The sequence below is a fragment of the Orcinus orca genome, chromosome 2, assembly GCF_937001465.1.
Source record: "Orcinus orca chromosome 2, mOrcOrc1.1, whole genome shotgun sequence".
In the NCBI taxonomy this organism is placed as follows: domain Eukaryota; kingdom Metazoa; phylum Chordata; class Mammalia; order Artiodactyla; family Delphinidae; genus Orcinus; species Orcinus orca.
Window position 1 is genome coordinate 169,094,987 of NC_064560.1, and position 24,475 is coordinate 169,119,461.

At 53.5% G+C, this 24,475-nt stretch overlaps 1 protein-coding gene across 2 annotated transcripts in view; it reads left to right on the plus strand.

Annotated features, from left to right (window-relative positions):
• Positions 1–19,544, plus strand: part of PLEKHD1 (pleckstrin homology and coiled-coil domain containing D1) — a 30,336-nt gene extending 10,792 nt beyond the window's left edge. For both annotated transcript variants that reach the window (XM_049706906.1, XM_004262166.4), the window contains 12 exons: positions 2,837–2,930; positions 3,241–3,330; positions 3,561–3,637; positions 4,490–4,581; positions 5,567–5,619; positions 10,705–10,799; positions 13,436–13,529; positions 15,249–15,427; positions 15,954–16,086; positions 16,487–16,631; positions 16,958–17,107; positions 17,412–19,544. In XM_049706906.1, the coding sequence (XP_049562863.1) occupies positions 2,837–2,930; positions 3,241–3,330; positions 3,561–3,637; positions 4,490–4,581; positions 5,567–5,619; positions 10,705–10,799; positions 13,436–13,529; positions 15,249–15,427; positions 15,954–16,086; positions 16,487–16,631; positions 16,958–17,107; positions 17,412–17,581 (1,372 nt within the window). In that variant the 3' untranslated portion in view covers positions 17,582–19,544. The remainder of the gene's footprint in view (positions 1–2,836; positions 2,931–3,240; positions 3,331–3,560; positions 3,638–4,489; positions 4,582–5,566; positions 5,620–10,704; positions 10,800–13,435; positions 13,530–15,248; positions 15,428–15,953; positions 16,087–16,486; positions 16,632–16,957; positions 17,108–17,411) is intronic.
• The last annotated feature ends 4,931 nt before the right edge of the window (positions 19,545–24,475 follow it).

Consider the following 24,475-nt stretch of genomic DNA (forward strand, 5'->3'; position numbering starts at 1 on the left):
CTGTTTTATTTTCCTCCATAGCATTTATCGACGTCTAGTACATGGCATTTCTTTCTTACTTATTTACCATCTGCCTTCCCACTACACACACTCATTCAAGTATAAGCTCTATGGGGACAGATATTTGCATGTCTCTTGTCGACAACTCTATCCCCAACACCCAGAACATTGCCTGGCGTAGGTGGGAGTGCAGCGATTCTTTGCTGAATCAATGAATGTATCTTCATATCAGCCCCAAGAGACAGATATATGCACCCTCATTTTATAGAGGAGCTTTTTTTTTTTTTTTTTTATAGAGGAGTTTTGAAGGAAAGCCTCAGTGAGGCTGGGAGCTTGCTTGAGGCTGTGGCTTGAGGGATGGAGACTGTTTGCCTCCAGAGCCCCGTTCTCTCCCTGCCCGTGTGTCTAGAGACCTTCTACCTGCCACCCACATCCATCCCTGACACAGTGCTTTGCTCTGAGTGAGGAGGGTGCTGCAGAAGTATCAGGAAGGCACGAAGGTATTTATCTTAGTTCAGGCAAATACCACAGACTGAGTAAACAGTCGAACTGTTAAACCCTTCTGCTAAACAACAGAAATTTATTTTCTCACTGTTCTTGGAGGCTGGAAGTCTGAGATCAGGTGCTGACATAGGCAGGTTCTGGTAAGGACCCTCTTCCTGGCTTGCAGACGGCTGCCTTCTCACTTTGTTCTCAAGTGGCAGAGTGGGAGAGCAAATGCTTCCTCCTGGAAGGCCACAGTCATGTTGGATTATGGCCCTACTTCTTGACCTCATTTAACCTTAATTACCGCCCAGAGACCCTATCTCCAGATACAGTCACATTGGGGGTTAGGGCTTCAACATATGAATCTGGGGGAACACAGTTCAGTCCACAGCAGTATTTCAGAAGCCATTGAAAAGGGAGGAGAAGGGTCCCCAGCAGGTGGCTGCCTCCCGTTTTCCTGTGGGTAATGGGACCTTGGGAATGCGTCACTCAGCCCTGTCCTGGGTCTTCTGTGAATTGGCAGAGCGATGAGCACAGTCTCACTTGATCCTCGCAATAACCAGACGAGGTCGGTATTATCACCCTCATCCTACAGGTGAATACACGATGCTCAGAGAGGTGAGCTTATTGCCCAAGGCCCCGCAGCTGAGAAGCGGCAGGTCTGTGTTCTTAACTACTCTGAATTGCCCTTGCAACTCTCTGGGGACATCTCTCTCATCCCACAGGACTGAGGGACGATGGCCTGCCCTCTAGGAGCCCAGGGTCCCCTCCAGACAAGATGAGCACACGGGGTGTGGCTATGGAGCTAAGTGCCAAGCTCATGGCCAGTCAGCAAGTGCGGGAGGAACTCCGACGGCAGTGTGGGCTGGGCTGGTCACCAAGGGTGAGGCAGGCTCAACCAGTGGGCACTCCTGGGAGAGCTGCACAATCTCTAGTAAGGCAGTAGGCAGTGAGCTCGGTGTTCGCCTCGAGCAGAGAGGCTGAAGGGCGGAAGTGGTGGGAAGGCCACGAAGGTGGGCAGGGGTCAGGTGCTGGGGGGCCCAGGAGGTGCCTGCAGTTCCGCAGAGGGTGGTATTCGTGTGCTCTTCCTCCACTGAGGGAAGAGTTGGCATTAGCAGGATGTCACCTCTGAGGTCCACAGCTCCCCTCAGTATCTGGCTGGGCAGAGAGGGTCGGTGCAAATAAAGAACGTGGTTAGGGTGAGGCACACAGCAGAGGACAGAGCTGAGCTCCTTTCCTAGGGGAGGTGAGACGGTAGCTGTCAGCCATGCCAGCGACCCTCCCGCTGTAGCCGCGGCCTCAGGAAGGGTCCCAGGGCTGGTAGCACCTTCAGAGATTCGCCAGCAACTTTTCAAGCCCCTCCCAAGAGGGTGTGTCCAACCAGTGATGTGCTGATAAATATTTAACAACTGGCTCTCTTGGGAGGGGGGTGGGGCGCAGCACTGCTTTGTAACATTTGAGGATTTTCATGGTGTAAATACTCACAGTATGACTGATATCAGCTACCAGTACGGTGTCACTGAACACAGAGCTGGGGAGACTCATGCTGTTGGCTGTCATGAGCCCATCTGAGCGCTGTTTCTGGCTCCCCCAAGTCCCATGGCTCCAACAGTGACATTAGCAGGGGCCCTGGGAGGAAGGAGCCAGCCACTCTGAGTGTCCCAGAGCCTCGGGGCTCTCAGTTCCAATTGGATCTTCCCCTGGAGGGCACCTGGTGTCTTATCCTAGTCAGCTCCAAGCATGAGGTCTGTGAGAGTCCCTAGGCCATGCTCCAGCTGTGGGCATCAGTCAGAAAGCACCAAGGGCCCAGAGATCCTAAGTTAGACCCACATCCCAGAAGGAGGCTGTGGAACAGCTGAACCCAGAGGCAATGCGGGTGTCACGTGTAGGCGGCAGGCCTGGCCTCACCAGCCTGGTACCCACACCCCATTTGACTGCCAGTCTTCAGGACCACTTGTCGGGATCCTGTGTCTTCTTGCCCTCCTGCCTCTCCTGGGGTAGACCCTAAGGGACCAAGGTGATGGCTCACGGGGCTGAAGGTACCTGAGGGGAAGGACCACAGATACCCTCTGTGTGGCGGCTCAGGGGGCTGGAGGAGCCGGTTGTGGAAGCCACTGAAGGCCTCTTGTGCCCACTTCCACTGGTGCCAGGGTTGGGCTGCCTGCTGGTGGGTGACTGACCAGCTGAGGCCTTTGCCCGGATGTGGCACATGAGTTGGTGAGGATGAGTCTGAGCTGGTGTCCCCAGGGGCTCCCCATGTCAGCGTGGGCCCCTCAAGGTCACTCTTATCGTCCCGAGAAACCTCACCCCTTCTCTCCTGTTGCCCCTCCTTCCCCACCACCTGCTATAGGTTTTTCATCATCAAAGAGAGCTTTCTTCTTTACTACTCTGAGAGTGAAAAAAAGAGCTTTGAAACCAACAAATACTTCAATATACATCCTAAGGTGAGGGGGCCTCTCCCCAGGGCCACAACGTGGGAGGGCCCAGTGGGGAAAACAGGGGCTGGTATCCTCTGAGGGTAGGGTACCATCTGTTGTCCTGCTCTGGTCAGGGAGTCTAGAAAACAAGTCCTTCTGGGGGCACAAGCCACCCTGGACCCCTCCTGACCTGGGTCCCCACCCTCCAGTGCCCCCTCTGGGAAAGTTCTGGTCTGGCTTCCTCTTGGGCCCTGGGCAACACCTGGCTATGGCTGAGGGCTCCCAGAGGCCTTGAGTGACCTGGGCTGGGCGGGCGCCTCTTCTGATTCTTTCTCAGGGTGTCATCCCTCTGGGGGGCTGCCTGGTGGAGGCTAAGGAAGAGCCCAGCATGCCCTACGCCATGAAAATCTCCCACCAGGATTTCCACGTGAGTAAGGCTCTCCCCTTGGCCTGGGCTCAGCAGGGGCAGAGCAGCTTCTCTGGGACCCCAGGCTCCCTAAGGGCAACCCCTCCAGTGGGCTGGCCTGGGAAGAGTGTCAGTGACTTGGGGATGTCGGGTGGGAGAGCAGAACAGGGCCTGCAGAGGCCTGGCCGTGGCCTCCATGGTCCTCAAGGTGGCCTCCTCTCAGACACAACCGCGGCTCCTCTTCCTGGCAGGGGAACATCTTGCTGGCTGCCGAGTCGGAGTTTGAGCAGACCCAGTGGCTGGAGATGCTGCAGGAGTCTGGGAAGGTGTAAGTGCGCACGGGCAGGAGGGGTCAGCCTGAGGGTCCAGAAGGGGAAAGGGTGTGGCTGTGCCGACCCTGATCTCCCTGCCTCTCTGCTGGGATCCCGGTGGGCACTGAGCATCCTAGGAGAGGGCAGGTGGGGAGGACAGGGCTGTGGGAGCTGGTTATTGTGGGGAGAGGAGACAGACCAGATTTCGAGCATCTTTGGGGGGTCTCCTAAGTGAGCTTTGAGCAAAGTGAGTTTGCTTGTCTAGCGTCACAGGTGGCAGACGTGGGCACCGTTTGTCTCCCACTCTCAGGACCAAACCCAGCATCGCTAGGAGGATTTGGCTGCCTCCTGACACCCGTCTCATCTCCCCAGGCCCATAATTAACCCTAGCTCAGACCAGAGCTGGTGCTTTGTACATCAGAGTCCAGATCAGAGAAACCTCCAGCCCAGCGCTATCCATTTGCACACAAAGCCCTGTCCCAGCCCCTGCCTATTCATGCTGGGTCGTGCTTTTAGTTCCACAAATAATGCTGAGTGCCTGCCCCGTGCCAGGCCTTGTGCCAGGTGGTGGGCATTCAATGGTGTAGAAAGCAGTCCAGGAAGCAATCTCTTCCCTGCTCCCAAAGTTCTGTTGGCCCAGCCCACGGTGGCCCACTTTGCAGCCTGGGCCAGCCTCCGGGGACTGTAACTGATCGATGCTGGTGGCGTGCCCAGAGCCGCGGGTGCCGAGGTGAATGCGAGCTGGGATTCTGGAGGAGAAAGAATGGCGAGTACACACCATGCACGTTCTCTTTCTCCTCCACCCTTCTGTTTTAACGATTTTGTGTTTCTTCCTCTTCTCTCCTGTCCCATCTGCCCTCCCTCCCCAGGACTTGGAAGAATGCCCAGCTGGGAGAAGCCATGATCAAAAGCCTAGAGGCCCAGGGGCTGCAGCTGGCCAAGGAGAAGCAGGAGTATTTAGGTTGGCTGAGGGATGGGCTGGAAACTGAGGCTCCCTGACGGTAGCATTTCAGGGCCGGGGGCTGCAGCCCAGGGCTTGATGCAGGACTGAGAGAGCGTGTCTTGGGTGGGGCTTAGCAGGCTATGAGGAGCCAGAGACTGGCTCGGAGCCTGGAGGGCTCTATGGCGTGATACATGTCCTCTGGGCCAGCGTGACAGGAGGCAGGAGGCAGGTGGTTAGGAGCCTGGCCTCTGGACCCAGCTTTGTCATTTCTCCATCAGCTGTGTGTATCTTTAGGCAGCTCAGCCTAAGTTTCAGTTTCCTCATCCTTAAAATGGAGACATTTTTGTTCCTAGCTTTTAGAGGTGGTATGAGGATCAGGTTAAATAAGAAAACGCCTGGAAGCTCTTGTGTCAGGCATGCGGTAAGGGTCCCACTAATGGAATTGACGTTATCCTGCCCAGGGCCCCAAAGGTCTGGACTTGGTCCCAGTTATGACCCCCAGCCCACTTCAAGGTTCTAGGCCCCTGTGTTCCTGACTGGCTGGTAGGCATGCTCTGTTTGAGAAAGAAGGAGGTGAGCCTGGGAGGTCGGTCCTTTGCCTGGGACCCTCTCCCCTGCTTAGACAAGTGGGGCCCCAGCACTGGTTCCCTTCTGCCTGCTCCAGACACCCTCTGCCCCCAGGACCTGCCCTGCCTCACTAGCCAGACACCAGCACAGAGGTTAACCCGGGGGTGCAGAGACCCACCTGAGCTTCCAAAGATGAGCTGTCATTGTCTTATGAATGCACGAAGCAGGCACAGTGCTGGGACGGGAGTGTAGCAGCTCAGGCCAGCGTGGAGCGTCCATCCCCGGGAGCTGCCCCACCCGCTCTGGCCTGGGCACGGCAGCGCCGACCTCTTCCTCGGGAGGAGCTGGGGGTGATGGAGGTGATCGCAGGCACTGACCCCTCAGGACTGGATCTGGAGTGAGCTTTTCGTGACAGCGTGTGTCCTTGCTTTGGCAGACAAACTGATGGAAGAGACTGAAGAACTCTGCCTTCAGAGGGAGCAGAGAGAGGTAGGGGCGCATCGAGGCTGCTCCCCGCCGCCTCCCGCTCTGTGGGCCCTTTCACAGCCACAGTGTACTGACTTGTGTTCCTGGCATTAGGGAGTGGTGTAGGGGAGATGGGCACCCAGACAACTCGCTGGGAAATCAGACGGGCAGAGCAGGGAGGCCAATGAGATGACAGTGCTTGGGACTTGCTGTTGCTTCTTGGCAAGAAGTGTATTTCTCCTTGCCAGTCGTGGGGGAGGAAAATAAAAAGAGTGGGTGATCACTTTCTAGAGAAAGAGCCATTCAAAAATTTTATAAGCTGTGTCAGGAGGTAATGAGCTGCTTGTCACTGGTGATATTCACAGGAGGCTGCGGTGGCCTTTCTCATCCACAGCGGGGCTTCTGGCACCATAAAGGTGATTGGGTTGGATGATATCAGAGGTTCCTTCATCCTCTAAATGTCAACGTACAAGTTCTAAGGAGGCCAAGCATTGGCTGGGGGCAGGCTGTGGCGTGAAGGAGACCCTTGCCTCATTTGAAGACGGGGGCTGCTGAAGTCCATGCCGTTTGGGATCTCCATGCAGCACTGGGCCTTGCCTGTTCTGAGAAATCACGACCACCCCTGAAGGGCAGGGTAGGGTAGTGGTTAGCGGTGCTGACTTCAAGTCAGGCTGCCTGTGTCTGGATTGGACCTTCACTGCTTCTGGCTGTGTGACCTTGGGCAAGTTACCTAACCTCTCTGAACATTAATAGTCTCATGTGGAAAATGGGGATAATAATAGAACCCATCTTATCAGGGATGTTTTGAGGATTCCGTGAGGTGTTACATAGAAAGTGCTTAGCACATAGTACATGCTTAATGAACATCTACATTTGTGAGTGTTACGATCATTAATTAGCCCATCCTGCACTTGAACTGCCCCAGAGTGGCATACCCTGAGGTGCCTGCAGAGGGAGGGCCTGATTTGGTCCACTTCTCTTTGCCTGGTTCCTGTTCCTTGTCTCTCCCAGGCAAGTCCAGGGCTGGGCCCATCAGCCTGGGCTCAGTGCCTGCCTCTCTGACTTGACTCTTGCAAACTCCCCACCCTTTCCAACCACCCGTCACTGGGCTCAGAAACGGGCCCGACAGTCAAGAAGCATCATGGCCCTGTAGCACCCCAAACACTCCCGGGGCCTGGCAGAGCACCTGGCCCAGGATGGGTGCATGATAAATGTTGTGGAATGACTTGATGAATGAATATTTTTGATTCTTATAATTTTACATTACATCTTGAGGACAATCCACCCTCATTTTTCTTCTTCCAAAAATGTATCAGGTATTCTTGCCCTATTTTTCTTCCAGCTGGACTTCAGTATCATTTTGTCAATTACAAAACAAACAAACGAACAAAAAACCCAAACCCAGACAAACAGAAAAGAAAATCTGTTGAGGATTTGTATTAGGACTGCACGGATCTGAGGATTGGCACCATGACGGCACTGAGCCTTCCCCCCTCCCCCGCAGCGTGTGGGCTGCTGGGTCCGCGCTGTCATCTGGGCTCTTCCCACATTAGGAGTTTGGCATTTTCTTCATACAGTTCTGCACATTTTGAAAAGTGAGACTTCTGGTGGGTTGTCAGCAACTTAAAAGCAGGTAATTTAGGAAGCCAGGGGATGGGATGGAGTGACAGACACAGCCGCTGGCAGAGAGAGACAGACTTATCCATCAGAGAGACTAAATCTGGGACAGCAGTCAGCCCGAGGAAAATTTAGACACTCTATCTAGGTCTTTAGCCAGGAAATGAGGCCAGCAGAGACCCACTGCTCACAGACGTTGCTTAAAGCCATAGCACGCTGAAGGAAGGAGACCTGCCAGCTGTGAACGTCCTGGGTTTTGGGTACAAAATGTGAACAAGACTCACTTGGGTCCAGCTTGGGTCCACCTTGGTAAAGGCTGCTCTGGGCTGGCAGGAGGGAGAGGATGTGCTCGGGTTCTCATTCCGGTGTCAGCTGTGTGCTCTAGATTGGGAATAGAACTCACGGAGTCATTCTGTCGAGGGTTTTCCTTCCTTAACTTGTTCATCTATATTATGGACCCACCTGCCCCCTTCACCCTTCCCATCTCCACTGCAGGTCACAGAGATGGTCTGGGAGTACCTTGCTTGGGCCACTTAGAAAGGCATTTGGTACAATGGCCCAGTGAGAAGCTGAAGATTCTCTGGTCTCCAAGAGGCAGTCTGGTTTAAAAGGAGACTCAGGGTCTGGTACCAGTCTATCACTGACTGTGTGACCTTGGACAGATTTGGCTCTGTGGTGCTCCAGTAAGAGCGATGGCTGTGCCTGACGAGCTCCCAGGTTGCTGAGGGGCTCAGTGAAATAGAAGCCAGGGAGTGCTTTGTGGACCGGTAAGGCCTGTGCAGATACGCGCTGTGTGATGGTGCAGCTCTGACATCCTCCACTTGGCAGAAAGGGCAGGGAACTCTTGGGGTACGAGCTGAGAGTTCAGAGGGAGCCATCCTGGGCTCTTCTGCCCTGGGGTCAGAAGACAATGCCGTTCCTTGGGTGCAGGTCCCTCAGTTGTCCCCGGCTCCCTTATCATCACTCTTATCCCCTGGAGGAGGGCAGCCTGCCTACCTTCCCTTTTCTGGTTGAACTGTGAGAGCTCAGCCTTGCATGTGGGCAGGCACATGGGAAATCAGAAATGCCCAGGGCCAAGTCAGGCAGGGTTCCTGCCATGCGGGGTGCTCCCAGTCAGAACTCAGACTCTTGGAGCTGGAAAGGACGGCCCCTTTCAAGGTGAGGCTCTCTGCCGACCTCCCTGATGGTTACTGATCCTGATTCTGGCATGGGCAGCTCACTACCTCCGGAGGTATCCTTTGCATTATTGCTCCACTATTTGGAAGCTCTTCCTTCCGTGGAGCTGGAATTTGCCGTCTAGTGCCTTCTTTCCAACCTCATACTTTGGCAACTTAAGTCAGGTGCAAGAGTCAGAAGCAAAAAAAAAAAAAGTCAGAAGCACAAGCATGATGTGGTGGAGAAAGCCTTCAGCTGCAGGGGGTCTTAGCTGACCCCAGTCATGGCAGCGGTGCCGCAAACACTCATGCCGCCTTGGGCCGTGTGAACAGAAAGTTCTGGCTGCTTCAGTTACAGGTTGTGTGTTCCACTCCCATCAGCATTCTTAGGCTCTACCTGGACATCAGCTTCATTTAAGAATCACCCAGATGAAATGGAAGGTGGAAAGGAAGGGAGCAACCAGGAAGGAGATTTTCTTTCTTTTTCCTCTTTAATATAGAACTTTAACCCCTAACGGTAGAAATCGTGCTCTTTGTAGAAAATTTGGAAAACATGAAGAAGAAAACATATTTTATCCTTAACCCCACAACTGATCGGTAATTACTGTCAACTTTTTTTTTTTAATTTATTTTATTTATTTAGTTTTGGCTGTGTTGGGTCTTCGTTGCTGCGCGTGGGCTTCTCTCTAGTTGCGTCGAGCGGGGGCTGCTCTTCGTTGCGGTGCGCGGGCTTCTCACTGTGGTGGCTTCTCTTGTGGCGGAGCACGGGCTCTAGGCCCACGGGCTTCAGTAGTTGTGGCTCGCGGGCTCCAGAGTGCAGGCTCAGTAGTTGTGGCTCGCAGGCTCTAGAGCGCAGGCTCAGTAGTTGTGGCTCGTGGGCTCTAGAGCGCAGGCTCAGTAGCTGTGGCGCACAGGCTTTGCAGGGCTCGAACCCGTGTCCCCTGCATTGACAGGTGGATTCCTAACCACTGCACCACCAGGGAAGCCCCTACTGTCAACTTTTTGGTGTTTTTCCTTGGTCTTTTTTCCTATATAATATTCTTATATATATCTTAAACATAATAGGATCACATCAGATATTCAGTTTTATGGCCTTTTTCATGATACCTTTCATTTTACCTTCATTAACACTGTACCTTCAGCAGTCTTCCACGTCATTGAACGTTCTTTGAAAACATTAGTTTTAGTGACTCTAGGGTCACTAATCGGACTCTTCCCTTTCCTTTGGGTTTTATTCCTTCTCTGATTCTCCTCAAAGCCAAGGGCAACTTCTCCCTACAGGCAGCCCCACCCCCTGGTGGGGTTTCCATTCCTTGAGAACAAAGCCCCTGAGTGAAGAATGAGGGCGTAATTTTGAGCTAGAAGATGAGAGAGAAAGTGGATCTAGAAATAATATCCTCCCACAGCGTGAAATGTGGAAGAACAAAACAGTTGTCACAAAATGCTTCTAACCACCCTTGGCTTGAAGTGCACCCCTCAATACCACCTGCCACTGAACCCCAGGAAAACAGAACCCCTGGGGGGCAGAACCCCTGCTTGCTGGGAAAACACTTGAGCTCGCTGGCTATCCTGAAGGGACTGGTCTGGTTCCCCGGGCCAGCTTGTCCTGGGCTTTCTGGCTGTACTGTTCCCTTGGGGGTGAGTCCAGGGGAGGCTGCAGCCACCTGTGCTCATTGTTTCCCAGATGCCTTGAGGAAAAGGGCTTTACTCTCTGACTTTGGGATTGGGAATAGCTTTCCTTTGCGGCTTCTAACAGGTGCCACACCAGGGATCTTTAATGGAAATCTACACACACATACACACACACACACACACACACACGTTTCCCTCCAGGGCTTGGGGGCCAGCCAACACGCCTTAGGGTGCGAGTGACTGGAGTTGCCCAGTGGAGCAGACATCTAGAATTATCATCACATCCTGGCGCAGGAGATAATGTTGGGATCCTTTCTAAACCCTAGCTCAGCATGCTAAGTGTGTTCTTGTTTTGTTTCATTTTTTATTTATTTATTTTTGAGATTTTTATTGTAGTATGGTTGATTTACAATGTTGTGTTAGCTTCAGGTGTACAGCAAAGTGATTCATTTCCATACACACACACACACACACGCGTATGCATATATATTCTAAGTGTGTCTTAAGTGAGCCCAGTTCATCACACATCTCGGTGTCATTGAGACTGTGTGTCACTGAATGGGACCAGGGCTCCTCAGGGCTTAATTCCAGGTCTGGTGCAGACTGCGCTGAACCGCAGAGGGTCCCCTGGGCTAGAGCGGGGCTCTCTGGCCTCAGGAGCCCTTTGCTGCCTGTGACGCTTTTCTTCCTCTCTGGTTCTCTTCAGGAGCTTGAGCGCCTGAACCAGGTGCTGGAGGCCGAGAAGCAGCAGTTTGAGGAGGTGGTACAGGAGCTGAAGATGGAACAGGAGCAGATCAAGAGGTGGTGGTGGGGCTTCCCTGGTGGCGCAGTGGTTGAGAGTCCGCCTGCCGATGCTGGGGACGCGGGTTCGTGCCCCGGTCCGGGAAGATCCCACATGCTGTGGAGCGGCTGGGCCCGTGAGCCATGGCCGCGGAGCCTGCGCGTCCGGAGCCTGTGCTCCGCAACGGGAGAGGCCACAGCAGTGAGAGGCCCGCGTACCGCAAAAAAAAATAATAATAAAAAAAATAAGAGGTGGTGGTGCCTGGGGGAATGGGGCGGGGGCAAGGTGCACCCAGGCTAGGACACGTAGGACCCATGTTTCCCGATAGGCTGGAGAGGCCTCCCCGCAGGAGATCCTCACTGCTTGATGACTTGGTTTAGATCTGTCCTCCCAATGCTCCGGGCCTTGGAGTGTGCCCAGAAAAAGCTGCAGACCCCACACCGATGAGCCACTTCTGCACCCTGGAGCATGACGCATGGGCAGGTGCAGTCAGAAATCCCCATGAGCAATGACCCCCTCCTGCCTCGGGCAAACCTCCCATACCCGGGGCAGACAGGTCAGGCTGGTCTGGAGGTGCCCTTGGCCAAAATCCTCAACATTCCCTGTCTTTCCTGCACAGTCTCTTCACATTCTGGCTAATGATGTCTGTCCCTGGGGATCTTTAGTCTGTGTATGGTTTGCAAACCCAGTTGCATATTATAATCATCTAAGAAGATTAGAATCTGCTGAAGTTAGGACCCAGACATCTATACAGTAAGTCCCCTACACATGAACGAGTTCCGTTCCAAGAGCTTGTTCCTAAGTCCAATTTGTAAGTCCAACAGATTTAGCCTAGGTACCCAACTGACCCAATCGGCTGTATGGTACTGTACTGTAATAGGTTTATAATACTTTTCACACAAATAATACATATAAAACAAACACAGAAAATAAAGAAAACTTCTTCGATCTTACAGCATAGTACCTTGAAAAGTACAGTGGTACAGTACAACTGGCATACAGGGGCTGGCATCAAGTAAACAGGCAAGAAGAGTTACTGACTGGAGGAGGGAGAGGAGGTGGGAGATGGTAGAGCTGAAGGACTGTCAGCAACAGGAGGTGGAGGGCGAGCTGCCATTTCACTCACGCCTGACGCTGATGGCACAGGTTCTGGTTCCTTGCTGGATTCAATTCTATCCACCCTCTTGAAAAAACGATCCAGTGACGTGTGGGTAGTAGCTCTTTCCTGGGCTTGAGATAAAGATACTGTACTCTGTACTCTATACAGTACTGTACAGTAAAGCACACAAAAGCACAACCATTTATAGAGGATGCACGCACGTGACAATGTACGCCAGACACGTAAACTAACTTACGTGATTGGACATGCGAATGCGTGTTCACATCTTTGAAAGTTTGCAACTTGAAGGTTCATATGTAGGGGACTTACTGTACTTTAAAAAGTTCTCCAGGTCGTTACTTTTTCTTTTCCTTTTTTTTTTTCTTCTGCATTGGTTATTCATTGCTGCTCGCGGGCTTTCTCTAGTTGTGGCGAGCGGAGGCAACTCTCCATTGCGGTGCACGGGCTTCTCATTGCGGTGGCTTCTCTTGTTGAGGAGCACGGGCTTAGGTGCTCCACGGCATGTGGGGTCTTCCCGGACCGGGGATCAAACCCGTGTCCCCTGCATTGACGGGCGCATTCTTAACCACTGCGCCACAAGGGAAGTCCCTCCAGGTCATTCTATGTCGCCTATCCATGAATTTGGGGACAACTGCTCCGGTTACTGTTAATGGTGCTGGTTGTTGTCACCATCACCATCATTATCATCCCCAGCACCATCATCACTACTGATTATCAGTGATAGCCCAGAAAGAGTGTTCTTGAAACAGCTTTATAAAAGAAAGTCATTAGACGTGTGTTTTGGGGAGGGAGAAGCTCAGAGACTCTCATCAACTAATGGCCAAGCACCTGCTCACTTCCAGAATCGTGCCAGACCCTGGAATGGAAGATAAGCCCTCTCTCCCTTGAGGCTCTGGTTGGGAAAACCAGACTCACACCCAGGAAACATCAACAATGTTTACAGTGATGTACAAACAGGTGCTCAAGGGCACAGCACAGACCCCTTGTTTTATAGGAATTAAGATATATGTGGGTTTCAACAGAGGTTAGATTGTGCTGGGCCTTGAAGGGTGGTAGGAGTTGGAAAATGGGTGGGAGAAGGAAAAGGCTTCACAAGCAGGAGGAAGGGAAACCAGGTGTAAAGGCCCAAGGGGACCCAGGCTTGTTAAGACAGCAGCAAGGAGTTTGTCACCCCAGAGAAGGGCCTCAGCCATGTCCCATGTCAGAGTGAGCAGACTGTAGCAAGGGCTGTCCAGGGAAGACAGGGTGAGGCCATTGTTTCTCCAGTGCTCCTCTCTGCCCTTGGGGTGGCCCTGGATTTATTTTGACAGATTCATGTACACCTGGAGCAAGTGACTTCAGCCCCACTTGGCCGGGATCTCCTCCGTTCAGCCCTGGGCTCCTACAGCTGCTGGCAGCGCCCAGCCATGTGAGGGGCTGGCCTTCCAAAGAGCCCTCTGAGCTGTATAGGGAAGCCGCATAGACTTCTGTGAAGCAGAAGCCACGAAGGGGCCTGGGGTGGGGGACACTGCCATACCCAGCCCTCTGTCCCTGCAGGGAGCTAGAACTGACTGCAAGATGCCTCAAGGGTGTGGAGCAAGAGAAAAAGGAGCTGAGGCGCCTCACAGAGTCCTTGCAGCAGATGCTGGAGGTGAGGGGCCACTGGCGGGCTGGCTGCCTGGAGGGAGCCATGGTCGGTTGGGCCACGTGATACAGTTTTTTCCAGCAGTGTTGCCCCAGAGAGTTATCTGCAAGGGAAACGGGGCACGAAGGGGAGCTGATCTAAAGGGTTTCTTCTCTGTGGACCATTGGGGACTCCAGCTGACACTTGAGGGCAAATTCAAGTTTGCCCTGGCCATGACTGTGGCCTTAGGAAATCCACCTTCTTTAGTGCTTATATATATATTTTTTATTTATTTATTTTGTGTGTGTGTGTGGTACGCGGGCCTCTCACTGTTGTGGCCTCTCCCGTTGCGGAGCACAGGCTCTGGACGCGCAGGCTCAGCAGCCATGGCTCACGGGCCCAGCCGCTCCGCGGCATGTGGGATCTTCCCGGACCGGGGCACGAACCCGTGTCCCCTGCATCGGCAGGCGGACTCTCAACCACTGCGCCACCAGGGAAGCCCCAGTGCTTATATTTTTATACTCGATGGAGGATCGATTAGGGTGGGCTGCACGGCCACCCACCACTTCCTTCTTGCGGCTCATTCCCTGAGCTGTTCCCCGGTGAAATTGAGCATGAGGGAAAATCCACTGCCAGATCACCTCCACTTGATACGGAAACAGCGAGGGAGGAGGAGGAGGGCGCATGTGTCAAGGACAAGGTGCCAACTCTTTAGCAGGGCGTCCAGGTGCACACTCTGGCCCCAGCCTCTGCTACCCTCCTGTCCCCTCTCCCTCTGCTGCCCCTCCACACGCGGCACAATGACATCCCCACATCTGGTTTAAACCACTGAACACAAGTGCCCCGAGGAAGCCGTGACCTCCATCCTCCACACCTTTGCCCACACTGCTCCTTCTCCCCAGAACGTGCTCTCACCTCTTCTCTGCCTAGAGAACACTTTCATCCTAAAGCTCAGCTCAAATATTACTGTGGTCAAGGTTCCCCGACTCTTCGAAGGAGGGATTTGCTCTGAGCTCTGGGTCCCCACGGCACTTTGTACATCTGTTAATGCACTTGACACATGAGGTTGTGTTTTCCAAACAGTGAGCTTCACTAGGTTGCTTCTTAAGTTCTCTCCAAGCCCAGCACCTCGAGTGAGCCTGGCATGTCGTGGGAGATCCGTGATGGTTACCAGATTCATGAACTGCCTTGCGGATCGCAAGGTTTCTTTCTATTCCCCCTTGACTGACTGCGGCTTTGTGGTGCCTTTATTTGTTTATCTTTCCCTGTCTTACCACAGGAAGTCGTTCTCATGGGTAGTTTCAACTCCAGAATTTCTTAGTAGTGCATGATCCCAGTCTGATAAGTGGGGAGAATGTCTAAGTCTGCTCTTGGACTGGTTCCTGTTGGGTGTTCTTCACACAAGCCCAGCACACTCCCTCACTTGTTCCTGGAGGAACAAGGACCCCAGAAGCTCACGATGCCCTTGAGCCTTTGGTCCCCGTTGTAGTAGGTGCCCCGTCCACGTCCACTGCCACGAGCTGGGCTCCTCCCTGACTTCCTCGGTGGAGGAGTAGCCTTGCCTCAGTGGGAGGAAGGAGATCCTCGCTGGCCTTTTACCTCAGGGAAGAATGAAGACATTTCAGGTGTCCCTCAGAGGACTGAGCGAGGAGAGCCTCACTTCCCGGAATTGAAATCCAGGTGAGGGCAGCCATGGCGAAGAACCTGACTTAGGCTTTTTCTCTTCTTCGCCTCCCTCCATGCCAGGAACTCTCCATAGAGAAGAAGAAAACCCTGGAAATGCTGGAGAAGAATGAGAACCAGCTGCAGACACTGGCCAATCAGAGCGAGGAGCCCCCTCCCAGTGGGGGTCTCCATAGCAACCTGAGGCAGATAGAGGAGAAGATGCAGCAGCTCTTGGAGGAGAAGCTCCTGGCAGAGAAGCGGTGAGGGAGCCCTAAACCCCTGAGTCCACAGAGGAGACTCTCCGTGAACTGGACACCTGGGCTCTTGGGTTCTAGTTGTCCTCGATCAAATGGGTCACTCACTTCCTTTTGGCTAGGACTCAGTTTCCCCACCAGACAAATGGGAAGCAATCCTTCACTATCCTAAACAGACTTGATAATTGTCTCTTGCAATGGTGTGACTCATACAGACAGTCATTAGGCCTATCTAACAGAGCTTTGTGACAGGCTGGGCAGGTCCTCTCAGCCCCATTTTACAGATGAGGAAACAGCCTTGGAGGGGTTGGAGGACCTCTTCGAGCTCACAGAACTAGCAAGACGTGGACCCAGGACTCCCCTCACTGACCACATTACCCCCATCACCACCTGGGAGACAGGACCCAGCCAGTTGTGGGGCTCACGAAGCAGGGTCTCAGGTTTCTCCAGCCAGGTCCCTACGAGGGGCCGCCCTCCCACTGGAAGCCCCGTTGGTGAGTGGGCCCTGAGTGAACACCTCTCCCCGGGGCAGGATGAAGGAGAACGAGGAACGCTCGCGGGCCCTGGAGGAGGAGCGGGAGTTCTATTCCAGCCAATCCCAGGCGCTGCAGAACTCACTGCAGGAGCTGACGGCGGAGAAGCAGCAGGCCGAGCGGGAGCTCAAGGTGCTGGGCCACTGGGAGCACGTGGTGCTCGGGGCGCTCCCCTCACATGGAGGCTTACTTCCCTCACCTGGAGACACTTCCCTCACATCCCTCCCCTCACCGGGCAACTTCCTGAATGAGCCCCGCTAATCTGACCAGCCAGGTGCAGGCAGTGCAGCCACCACGAGGGGAAGCCCTGAGCCTGACCTGCGGCGGGGCATCATTGGACACACCTGTCCCGTGCAGGGGCTGCGTCCCGGCCATCGGGTGGAGGGCGTAAGACAAGAAGCAGGATGTGGTAACTTCCATCCCAGTCTGGAGGCGAGAAAGCCCGCTGAGCCACGGGTGATCAGGGAAGGCCTCCAAGGGATGGTAGCTGCCCCACCAGGACCCATTTCCCTCTCCTCGCCTCTCCCCTCAGGCTGAGGTGAAGGTCCGCGTGGAACTGGAGAGGCGTCTGCGGGAGGCAGAGGGGGCCTTGCGGAGCCTGGAACAAGGGCTCAACTCCAAGGTGCGGAACAAGCAGAAGGAGGAGAGGATGCGGGCTGACGTGAGCCACCTGAAGAGTAAGCCCTGCCCCCGCCGCCGGCCCAGCCCTCGAGCTCTGCCCAGCCGTCCAGGCCCTGCTGAGCCCGGCCTGGGGCCGGAGCGCCACTCGGGGGCCTGGTGTGCACTAGGTGACCCATAGGTGTTGATGGGCATCTCCTGGGCGTGGCTGCCTTTGGCTCTTGGATCCGGGGTGGGGGGAAAGCCTGAAGTTCTGCCCCCTTTGGCAGGTGACTTAGGTCTTCAAAGGGATGGGGGTCAGCGTATTTCCCTCTCCACCCCACCAGGATCCTGGGGAGGGGAGGGGCGAGCAGGAGGGGAGGGTGCAGTGGAACTGCGGCCGCAGGGTTCTTTGAAGAGTGCATCCGGAATGCGGAGCTGGAGGCCAAGATGCCGGTCATCATGAAGAACTCCGTGTACATCCACAAGGCGGCCACTCGCCGCATCAAGAGCTGCCGCTTCCACCGGCGCCGGTCCAGCACTTCCTGGAATGACGGTGGGTGTGGCTGTCCCCCCCTCCCCCCGCCCCACCCGGGCCCTGGCGGGTGGGACGGTCGGGGCTGTCGGCGACTAGGCAGGAAGAGGGCAGGGCAGGGAGGGAGAGGGGCTGGCCCAGCCCCGAGTGTGGCCCGAGCCCGGCTCCCCCAACCTTGGGCTTCTCCCGGGGTCATGGGAGCCCATGGGCCGGGAGGGGCTGGAGGATGGGGTGCGAGGGAGGGGGGCTGGCGTTGGGGACAGGGCTGTGCCCCAGTGGAGGGAGGGCTGTTCACGGCCGGCCCGTGGGGCCACCGTATCCCCAGTGAAGCCGTCCCAGTCCTTCATGACCTCCCAGCTGGAAGCCAACAACATGCAGGAGCTGAAGGAGGTGGCCAAGCGGCTCAGCCGGGACCAGCGCTTCCGCGAGTCCATCTACCACATCATGGCGACCCAGCCCGGAGCCCCCTCTGCGCTTCCCCCGGTGGGAAAGTGATGGGCGCCCCTCCCCGCCGCCCAGGTCCTTCCTCACTGGGGGCAGGAGGGAGGGGGAGGCCTGACTCTCCGCGGCTCCTCTCTGCCAGCGCTCCACGTGGGGGCCGGCCTCACCCGCAAAGGACAGGGGCACCACCTCCCTTACCCTCACCCCAGACCCTACCCTTGGGTCAGCTCAGGCCAAGCTGGGTGCTGCCTGGTTGTCATGGGGAAGCAAGGATGGGGCCTGGCGGCACGGAGAGACTTTTCTGGCCGGGGAGCGGGATGGGCAGGGCAGGGCCCACCACCTTCTGCCGTGCCCGCTGTACTTCTCTGTGACTCTGCCGCCCTCCCCACCTTGACCCTTGCTTCCCAGGGCTTCCCAACCCTCTTTGCTTCTGAGAGCCACAGGCGTCCCTCGGTCAAGGCCCCTCTCTGACCACACCGCGGGGCAGGGAAGAAAGGGAGCTGGCACCGCTTCTGGGCCGGTGGCCTGCCACCCTCGCCAGACACACCGTTCCCGGGGCCGGGCCCTGGCTGTGGGGCCACCCGCTCCCTGCCCTACTCAGGGTGACTCGCCCACCTGCAGCCTCGGCGCCCTCCGGGGAAGATGTGGCCCCGACATTCCTCCTGTGCATGTACCGAGGGCCCTGGGCGGGAGGGAGCTGTGGCCAGCAGCGAAACTGAGGTCTCTCCCAGAGGACAGGCAGCAAGTCAGCGAGTGGAAGAAGGCGGCGGGCTCCTGCATTATCCACCCCTGGCCCGGCAGGGAGGCTGCTCCCTCTGGCTGCCATGGCCCTGCTGGGCTGCGGGACCCCAGAGGTCTCCCTCCCAGCTGCCCTTCCTTCGGTCACCTTGCTGCCTCCTCTCCTGTAGAGGCTTTACCCAGTGAAACAATGTGACCACGAGCCCTGGAAGATGGGGGGCCATTGGTTGGCCCAGGGTCATCAGAGGCGAAGCTGAAACATCTGTTCGCAGCTTTTGTGGGAGACACTGCCCTCCAGGGTGCTAAGGACTGTGTGTCCCTCTCCCATGGACAGACTGTCTGGCTCCTCTCCCTCCAGGCCTTCCCTCCGAAACTGCCTGAGTCTGTCGGTCTCTCCAGAAAAGGGGTCTCCCTGGGGTCAGGGTGCTCAGGGGCACGGGTGGTATTAAAGGTGCTGATTGTCTGCTGCTTGGACAATGGAGCCCAGTCTGAGAGGTGGACAGATGGCTGCAGGGCAGGGGCCTGCAGCCTGTTCTGTGGGAAAAGGAATGTTACTGACTCAAAACATGGGCGTGTCTACGGCTGGGCCAGCCAAGGCCAGGCAGGCTGCCCTGCTCTGCGGGCAGGACTGCCTGGTGAAATGAACCTCATCAGTCCCTTCTCAGCGGTGGGTGGACTTGGATGGCCTCAGCCAGTCTCTTACGAGCCTAGGTGGGAATAGGGGTGGAGGTGCTTCAGAATCAATGCATCTGAAAGGCATGAGTCTCAATGTCAAAGCTTTAAATGTGTAGAAACCTGCATAAACCTGAACTCATTGACCTAACGTGTCTGTAGGATGGACTTTAAAATGAGGAAGCTTTAGAAACCAAGATTACTATTTTATTTTCTGTTTTTAAAGAATTAAATTAATAATGGTTTGTTCTTGGAGAGAGATCTTTCCGAAATTTTCAAACGCACTTCCCGGCCTGGGCAAGCTATTAACCAGAGAGGAAAGTGCTTTCTAACGCACATTCACCAATCTCTAATTTCTTCCCTCCTGTCTCACCCTGTACTTTCCACGCCTCAGGCAAGTCTGTGTTATCGTCAACCAACGGATCAATCCATAAGTATTTATTTGTTAAAAACTTACTCTGTACCTAGCACTGTAAATAGAAAAAGAGTAACATCCCTATGTGAAAATATGTAGGGGTGAAAATTACTTACTGGAAATATATGGACCTGATTTTTTACAGAAACAAAACCCTGTTCCTCGGCGGATTAAAAGGGTTTCCTGCCGCGTTGCTTGCACTGTGGTCATTGCTAGAGAGATGTTGCCCCCTGCAGGCTGAATGTGGAATTATGGAATTGGCTGCTTGTGCTCATTAGCACACACGTTTCCCTCCCTATGAGGAAGTACTCCCCATTGCTGCACCTCCAGGGAGTGGCTTCTTAATATCTGAAAAAGCTGTGTTCCCGCCCTGAGGTCCTGGCTGTCCCCTTGTAACAAGGACTACCAGCCAGATTTTCTTCTGATTTGAGCACAGACCAAAAGGGACAGAGCTGACTGCGCCCATGGGAATGGCCTTAGGCAGGCAAAGGGTGCCTAGTTTGATGGCTTGCTAGTTTTGGTGTCCCTATTGGAAACTGACAGTTCTACCTGCTCTGATGAGGAGAGGCTTATGCTTTTGTTTTGTAATCATGTAAGGGAGGGAGAGAAATGGTGATGACTGGGTTCTCCTCCTGTTTGATCTGTTCCTTCACTGGGGAATGGATGATCTATATCGTAGCCCTTTATATGTTGTTTCCCAGCATAATTATTAATGACTGCCCCTTTTGCTATCACAAGGGTCCCAGTTTGGATGGTATTTCCATGGTCATCTTAGCTTTAGTGCTTTTCTCCAGTGAAATGTTAATGGGTGAGGCAAGAGATCTGTAAAGTGTAAAACACTTGTGTTCTGATCTGCTCTCCAGCTCCCAGTTCCTGGGAAGGATCCACTGCCTGTATTTGTCTCTGGAGGAATGTGATTCTTGCCCCCATCCACCCTATGTCACCCAGCCCAGCATGACCTGGGCAGCCCGTGGGTGCTTGGGTACCATCCACATGAGATTTGGAGCCTACAATGAATGATGAAGGTGAAACTGAAACTTGCTCGAGCCCAGGGTGGGTCAGATTTGGTCTAATTGGAAGGTAGTTATTAAACCCATCAAACAAAGGAGGCCTCGGATAAAGGCCAGCAGTCCCTGGGGACCCTCGTGCTTCTGCATTAAGCCAGGATGAAGCCACTCAGACCCTCAGGATGCAGCAAGGGCTCTCCAAGATCAGAAACCCTATGGCTTTGATTCTTGGGGGGGGGAAGATGCTGACTTCTCTTATCCCACACCTGGGAGCAGAGGTGAAGGGGTGTCCTTTGCAAGGCTTTGGGAGAGGGTACAGTGGTATCCTCTTGTTCTTGCCACTTAGAAATAGAGGTCTGGAGTGGTCCCAGACATCCAAAGCAACTGGGAGAAACTGGTTGTTCAAACATCCACGTGGCTGTGGACGGGTGCGGTGTAGCGCCCCAGGTTTGGTCCTCCTGGCTCTTTGCACATCCCATCTCCCCTTCTTTTCCCTAGACTTGGGCTTCCACTCATTGCTACCAACTCCTCTGGCCCCAAAATGAGCTTCCCTCTCCATCCCGCTGGGTTAAAGTTGTTCAGGGGAAGTTCAGGAAGCACTCCAAGCCCAGAAATCCTGGGGGCGGGAGGGTCTTAATAAACTCCATCCCCTTGGGATGAATTCTACCTGCAACGGCCACCAATGTTTCAATGCAGTCCGGCATTCCGTGTGTCCTGGACAATCAGGCAGCGAAGCTGTTGTGAGTCAGGGCTGCTCAAAGGCCAGTGCTCGGCCACAGGGGCTCCAGGAGCTGTCCGGGCAGTTGCAGAGCCAGCCAGCGAGTTTGGGGCTCAGGTTCTCTGCCTTGCTTGCCTTGGAGGATCTGACATCTACCTCTGGGCCGAGAGTCCTGCTATGAACAGACTCAACCTGCCCTGTTATCCTGGCAAAAACTAGGACCGATGGGCCTTGGAGTGACACTGACCACAGGAGAGCCTTTCCTCTTGCAGGGCAGTGACCCCATCACAAGGCGCTGAGGGGAGGAACTTGTCCCACACGCTGCCTGCTGCTCCCCAGGGGGTGGGGCTGGTTAGCCTTGTCTCACTGCTTCCTGTTCTGGAGCTTTTGATAAGCCACTGTTTTAAATGTTTTTTGTACTTATATATTTTTATTAGATAGGACATAAATCTCACGAGGCTGCTCAGAGCCCTTGCAGTTTTGAAGTTCTATGATCTGAGAACTTGCAGTCATGGAATCAACAAAGACATGGCCGCCACCGACAGCACTGACCGGGAAGATACAGTTCTCAGGGATGACGTTCCAGCTTAGGTTGAACTTGGAGCCATGCTGTTGTCAGAAGGGATGAGAGGAGGAAAGTTTAGGGTTGAGATGAGAACAGGAAGGATAACTGATTTATCACCCCAAGGAGAAGGTCAGTTGGAAGGCTGTCCTGGGAAAGGGAAGATGTCCGTTCTCGTGTTCACCCTGGCGTCTGAGATCACCTGTCAGCATCACTTCTTCCCATCTTCCTTCAACAAATATTTATTATGATTCTATTGCATGAAGTCAAGCACCTACTATGTGCTTATTATCCCTATCACTTACTGTTTTTTTTTTTTATTGTGATAAAATATACATAACATAAAAGTTTCCATTTTGGGGACTTCCTTAGTGGCGCAGTGGTTAAGAATCCATCTCCCAGTGCAGGGAACATGGGTTCGATCCCTGGTCTGGGAAGATCCCGCACGCCGTGGAGCAACTAAGCCCGTGCGCCACAACTACTGAGCCTGCGCTCTAGAGCCCGCGAGCCACAACTACTGAAGCCTGCGCACCTACCGCCCGTGCTCCACAACAAGAGAAGCCACTGCGATGAGAAGCCCGCACGCAGCAACGAAGACACATGCAGCCAAAAATAAATAAATTTAAAAACATGTATATATATAAAAGTTACCATTTTAAGTGTATAGTTCAATGGTGTTAAGTATAGTCACATTGTTGTACAACGAATCTCCAGAACTCTTCATCTTGCAAAACTACACCCCTTTTTTTTTGGCTGTGCCATGGAGTATGTGGGATCTTAGTTCCCTGACCAGGGATTGAACCTGTGCCCCCCCCACAGTGGAAGCCTGGAGTCTTAATCACTGGGCCGCCAGGGAAGCCCTCTACACCCATTAAACAACTCTCCATTTCCCCTCCCCCACCGCCTCTGGCAACAACCATTCTACTTCCTGTTTCTATGAATGTGACGACTTTAGTTACCTCGTGTAAGTTGAATCGTACAATATTTGTCTTTTTTGTGATGGCTTATTTCGCTTAGCATAATGTCCTCAAGATTCATCCATGTTGTAGCATGTGTAGGAATTTTCTTCCCTTTTAAGCCTGAATAATATCCTATCACTTACTTTTAAAAAGAAAAATGGTAGACATCTTATTTTTCTCATAAATTGCTGTCCAGGGGTGGGGGCCCTGCCCTTCTTAAAGGGTAAGAGAGTCACAGCTGAGCGGAAGCTGGGTCCCTATGCTTCCCTTTTTCCAGGTTGCTCCTTGTGATGGCTTCACATCAAGGGATGCTTTGGTGTGCACCTCCTCCTTGTCCCCAGCAGATGGCAGCATGCTCTGAGCTGGGCCAGCAAATTCCAGTGGGAAAGTGAACCGAGGCTCTCAAAGAAAAGGGAGGGCTTTGTGACAAGGCCGAGGTTCCGCATTATTGGTGTGAGTCTCCCAGCTGTTCTCCCCTTTAAGACATGACACAAAAGTCTCTGCTACAGCCAACATGTATTCAGTCTATTGTGAACCATGCACTTTCACACTGAGTTCTCTCTTTTGTCCTCACAACATCCCTCTCCTTGATTCACAGAAAAATGAACCCCAAGGTCACACAGCTTCTAAATGGAGTTTCAGGTATTTGAGTTCATGGCCAGTGTTCTTTCTAGCATATGTAATATTAATGTGGAATATTAGTATGTAAAATATTATGTGTAAAGATGTAAATTGTTACATGTAAATTATTTTCAGTGAGCTTCCTCCTTCCCTTCCTTCCTTCAACAAATATACTGAGCTCCTCTGTGTTCTAGGCCCAGAGTCTCCACACAGATATTTTCTATCAAGGGTTCTTAAGGGATTGATTCAGGGGCTTGGTAACTGACAGTCTCCCTAGAACTCTTCCTTTCTGAAAGTGTGGCTAGTCCAGTATAGGAGGTCCTGAGGGTCAGAGCTTCTCATCCTAAGGGCTTTGCAAAGCAGCGAGGCCTTTTCTCGCTGTCTCCAACCACTTCCAGACTGGCAGTGTCCTGACCTTCACCTTCCTTTGCCCTTCCCCCTCCCCAGCCCAGTGTCCTCCGGAACATAAGAATCCTCTCAGGGTGGGAGTAAGCAGCCCATGGGAAGGCCCTGGGCTGGGAATCTAGAGGCCCGTGTGTTCCTGTAAAGCCAGTGATTAATCCTGAGAGAGGGGCAAGCCATCTGACCTCCCCTTGATTAAATGAAGATGTGAAATTAGACGCTCTCAAAATCCTCCTTGTGGGAGAGGGATAGATTTAGAGTTTGGGATTGACAGGTACACATTGCTATATTCAAAATAGATATCTGAGACTTCCCTGGTGGTGCAGTGGTTAAGAATCCGCCTGCCAATGCAGGGGACACGTGTTCAAGCACTGGTCCAGGAAGATCCCATATGCCGTGGAGCAGCTAAGCCTGCGAGCTACAGCTACTGAAGCCCACGTGCCTAAAGTCCATGCTCCACAACAAGAGAGGCCACCGCAATGAGAAGCCCGCGCACCGCAACGAAGAGTAGCCCCCGCTCACCGCAGCTAGAGAAAGCAGGCGCGCAGCAACGAAGACCCAACGCAGCCAAAAATAAATAAATAAATTTATTAAAAAATAAAAGATAGCCAACAAGGACCTACTGCATAGCACAGGGAACTCTGCTCAATATTCTGTAATAACCTAAATGGGAAAAGAATTTGAAAAAGGAATAGATACTTGTATGTGTATAACTGAATCACTTTGCTGTTCACCTGAAACTAACAAAACATTGTTAATCCTTCATAAAATAAAAAAAATTTTAAAACCCCTTCTTGAATTCTGGTGACCCCACTTCTCTGCTGGAGACTGCTTTAGGTGTGGGCCAGGCTGGC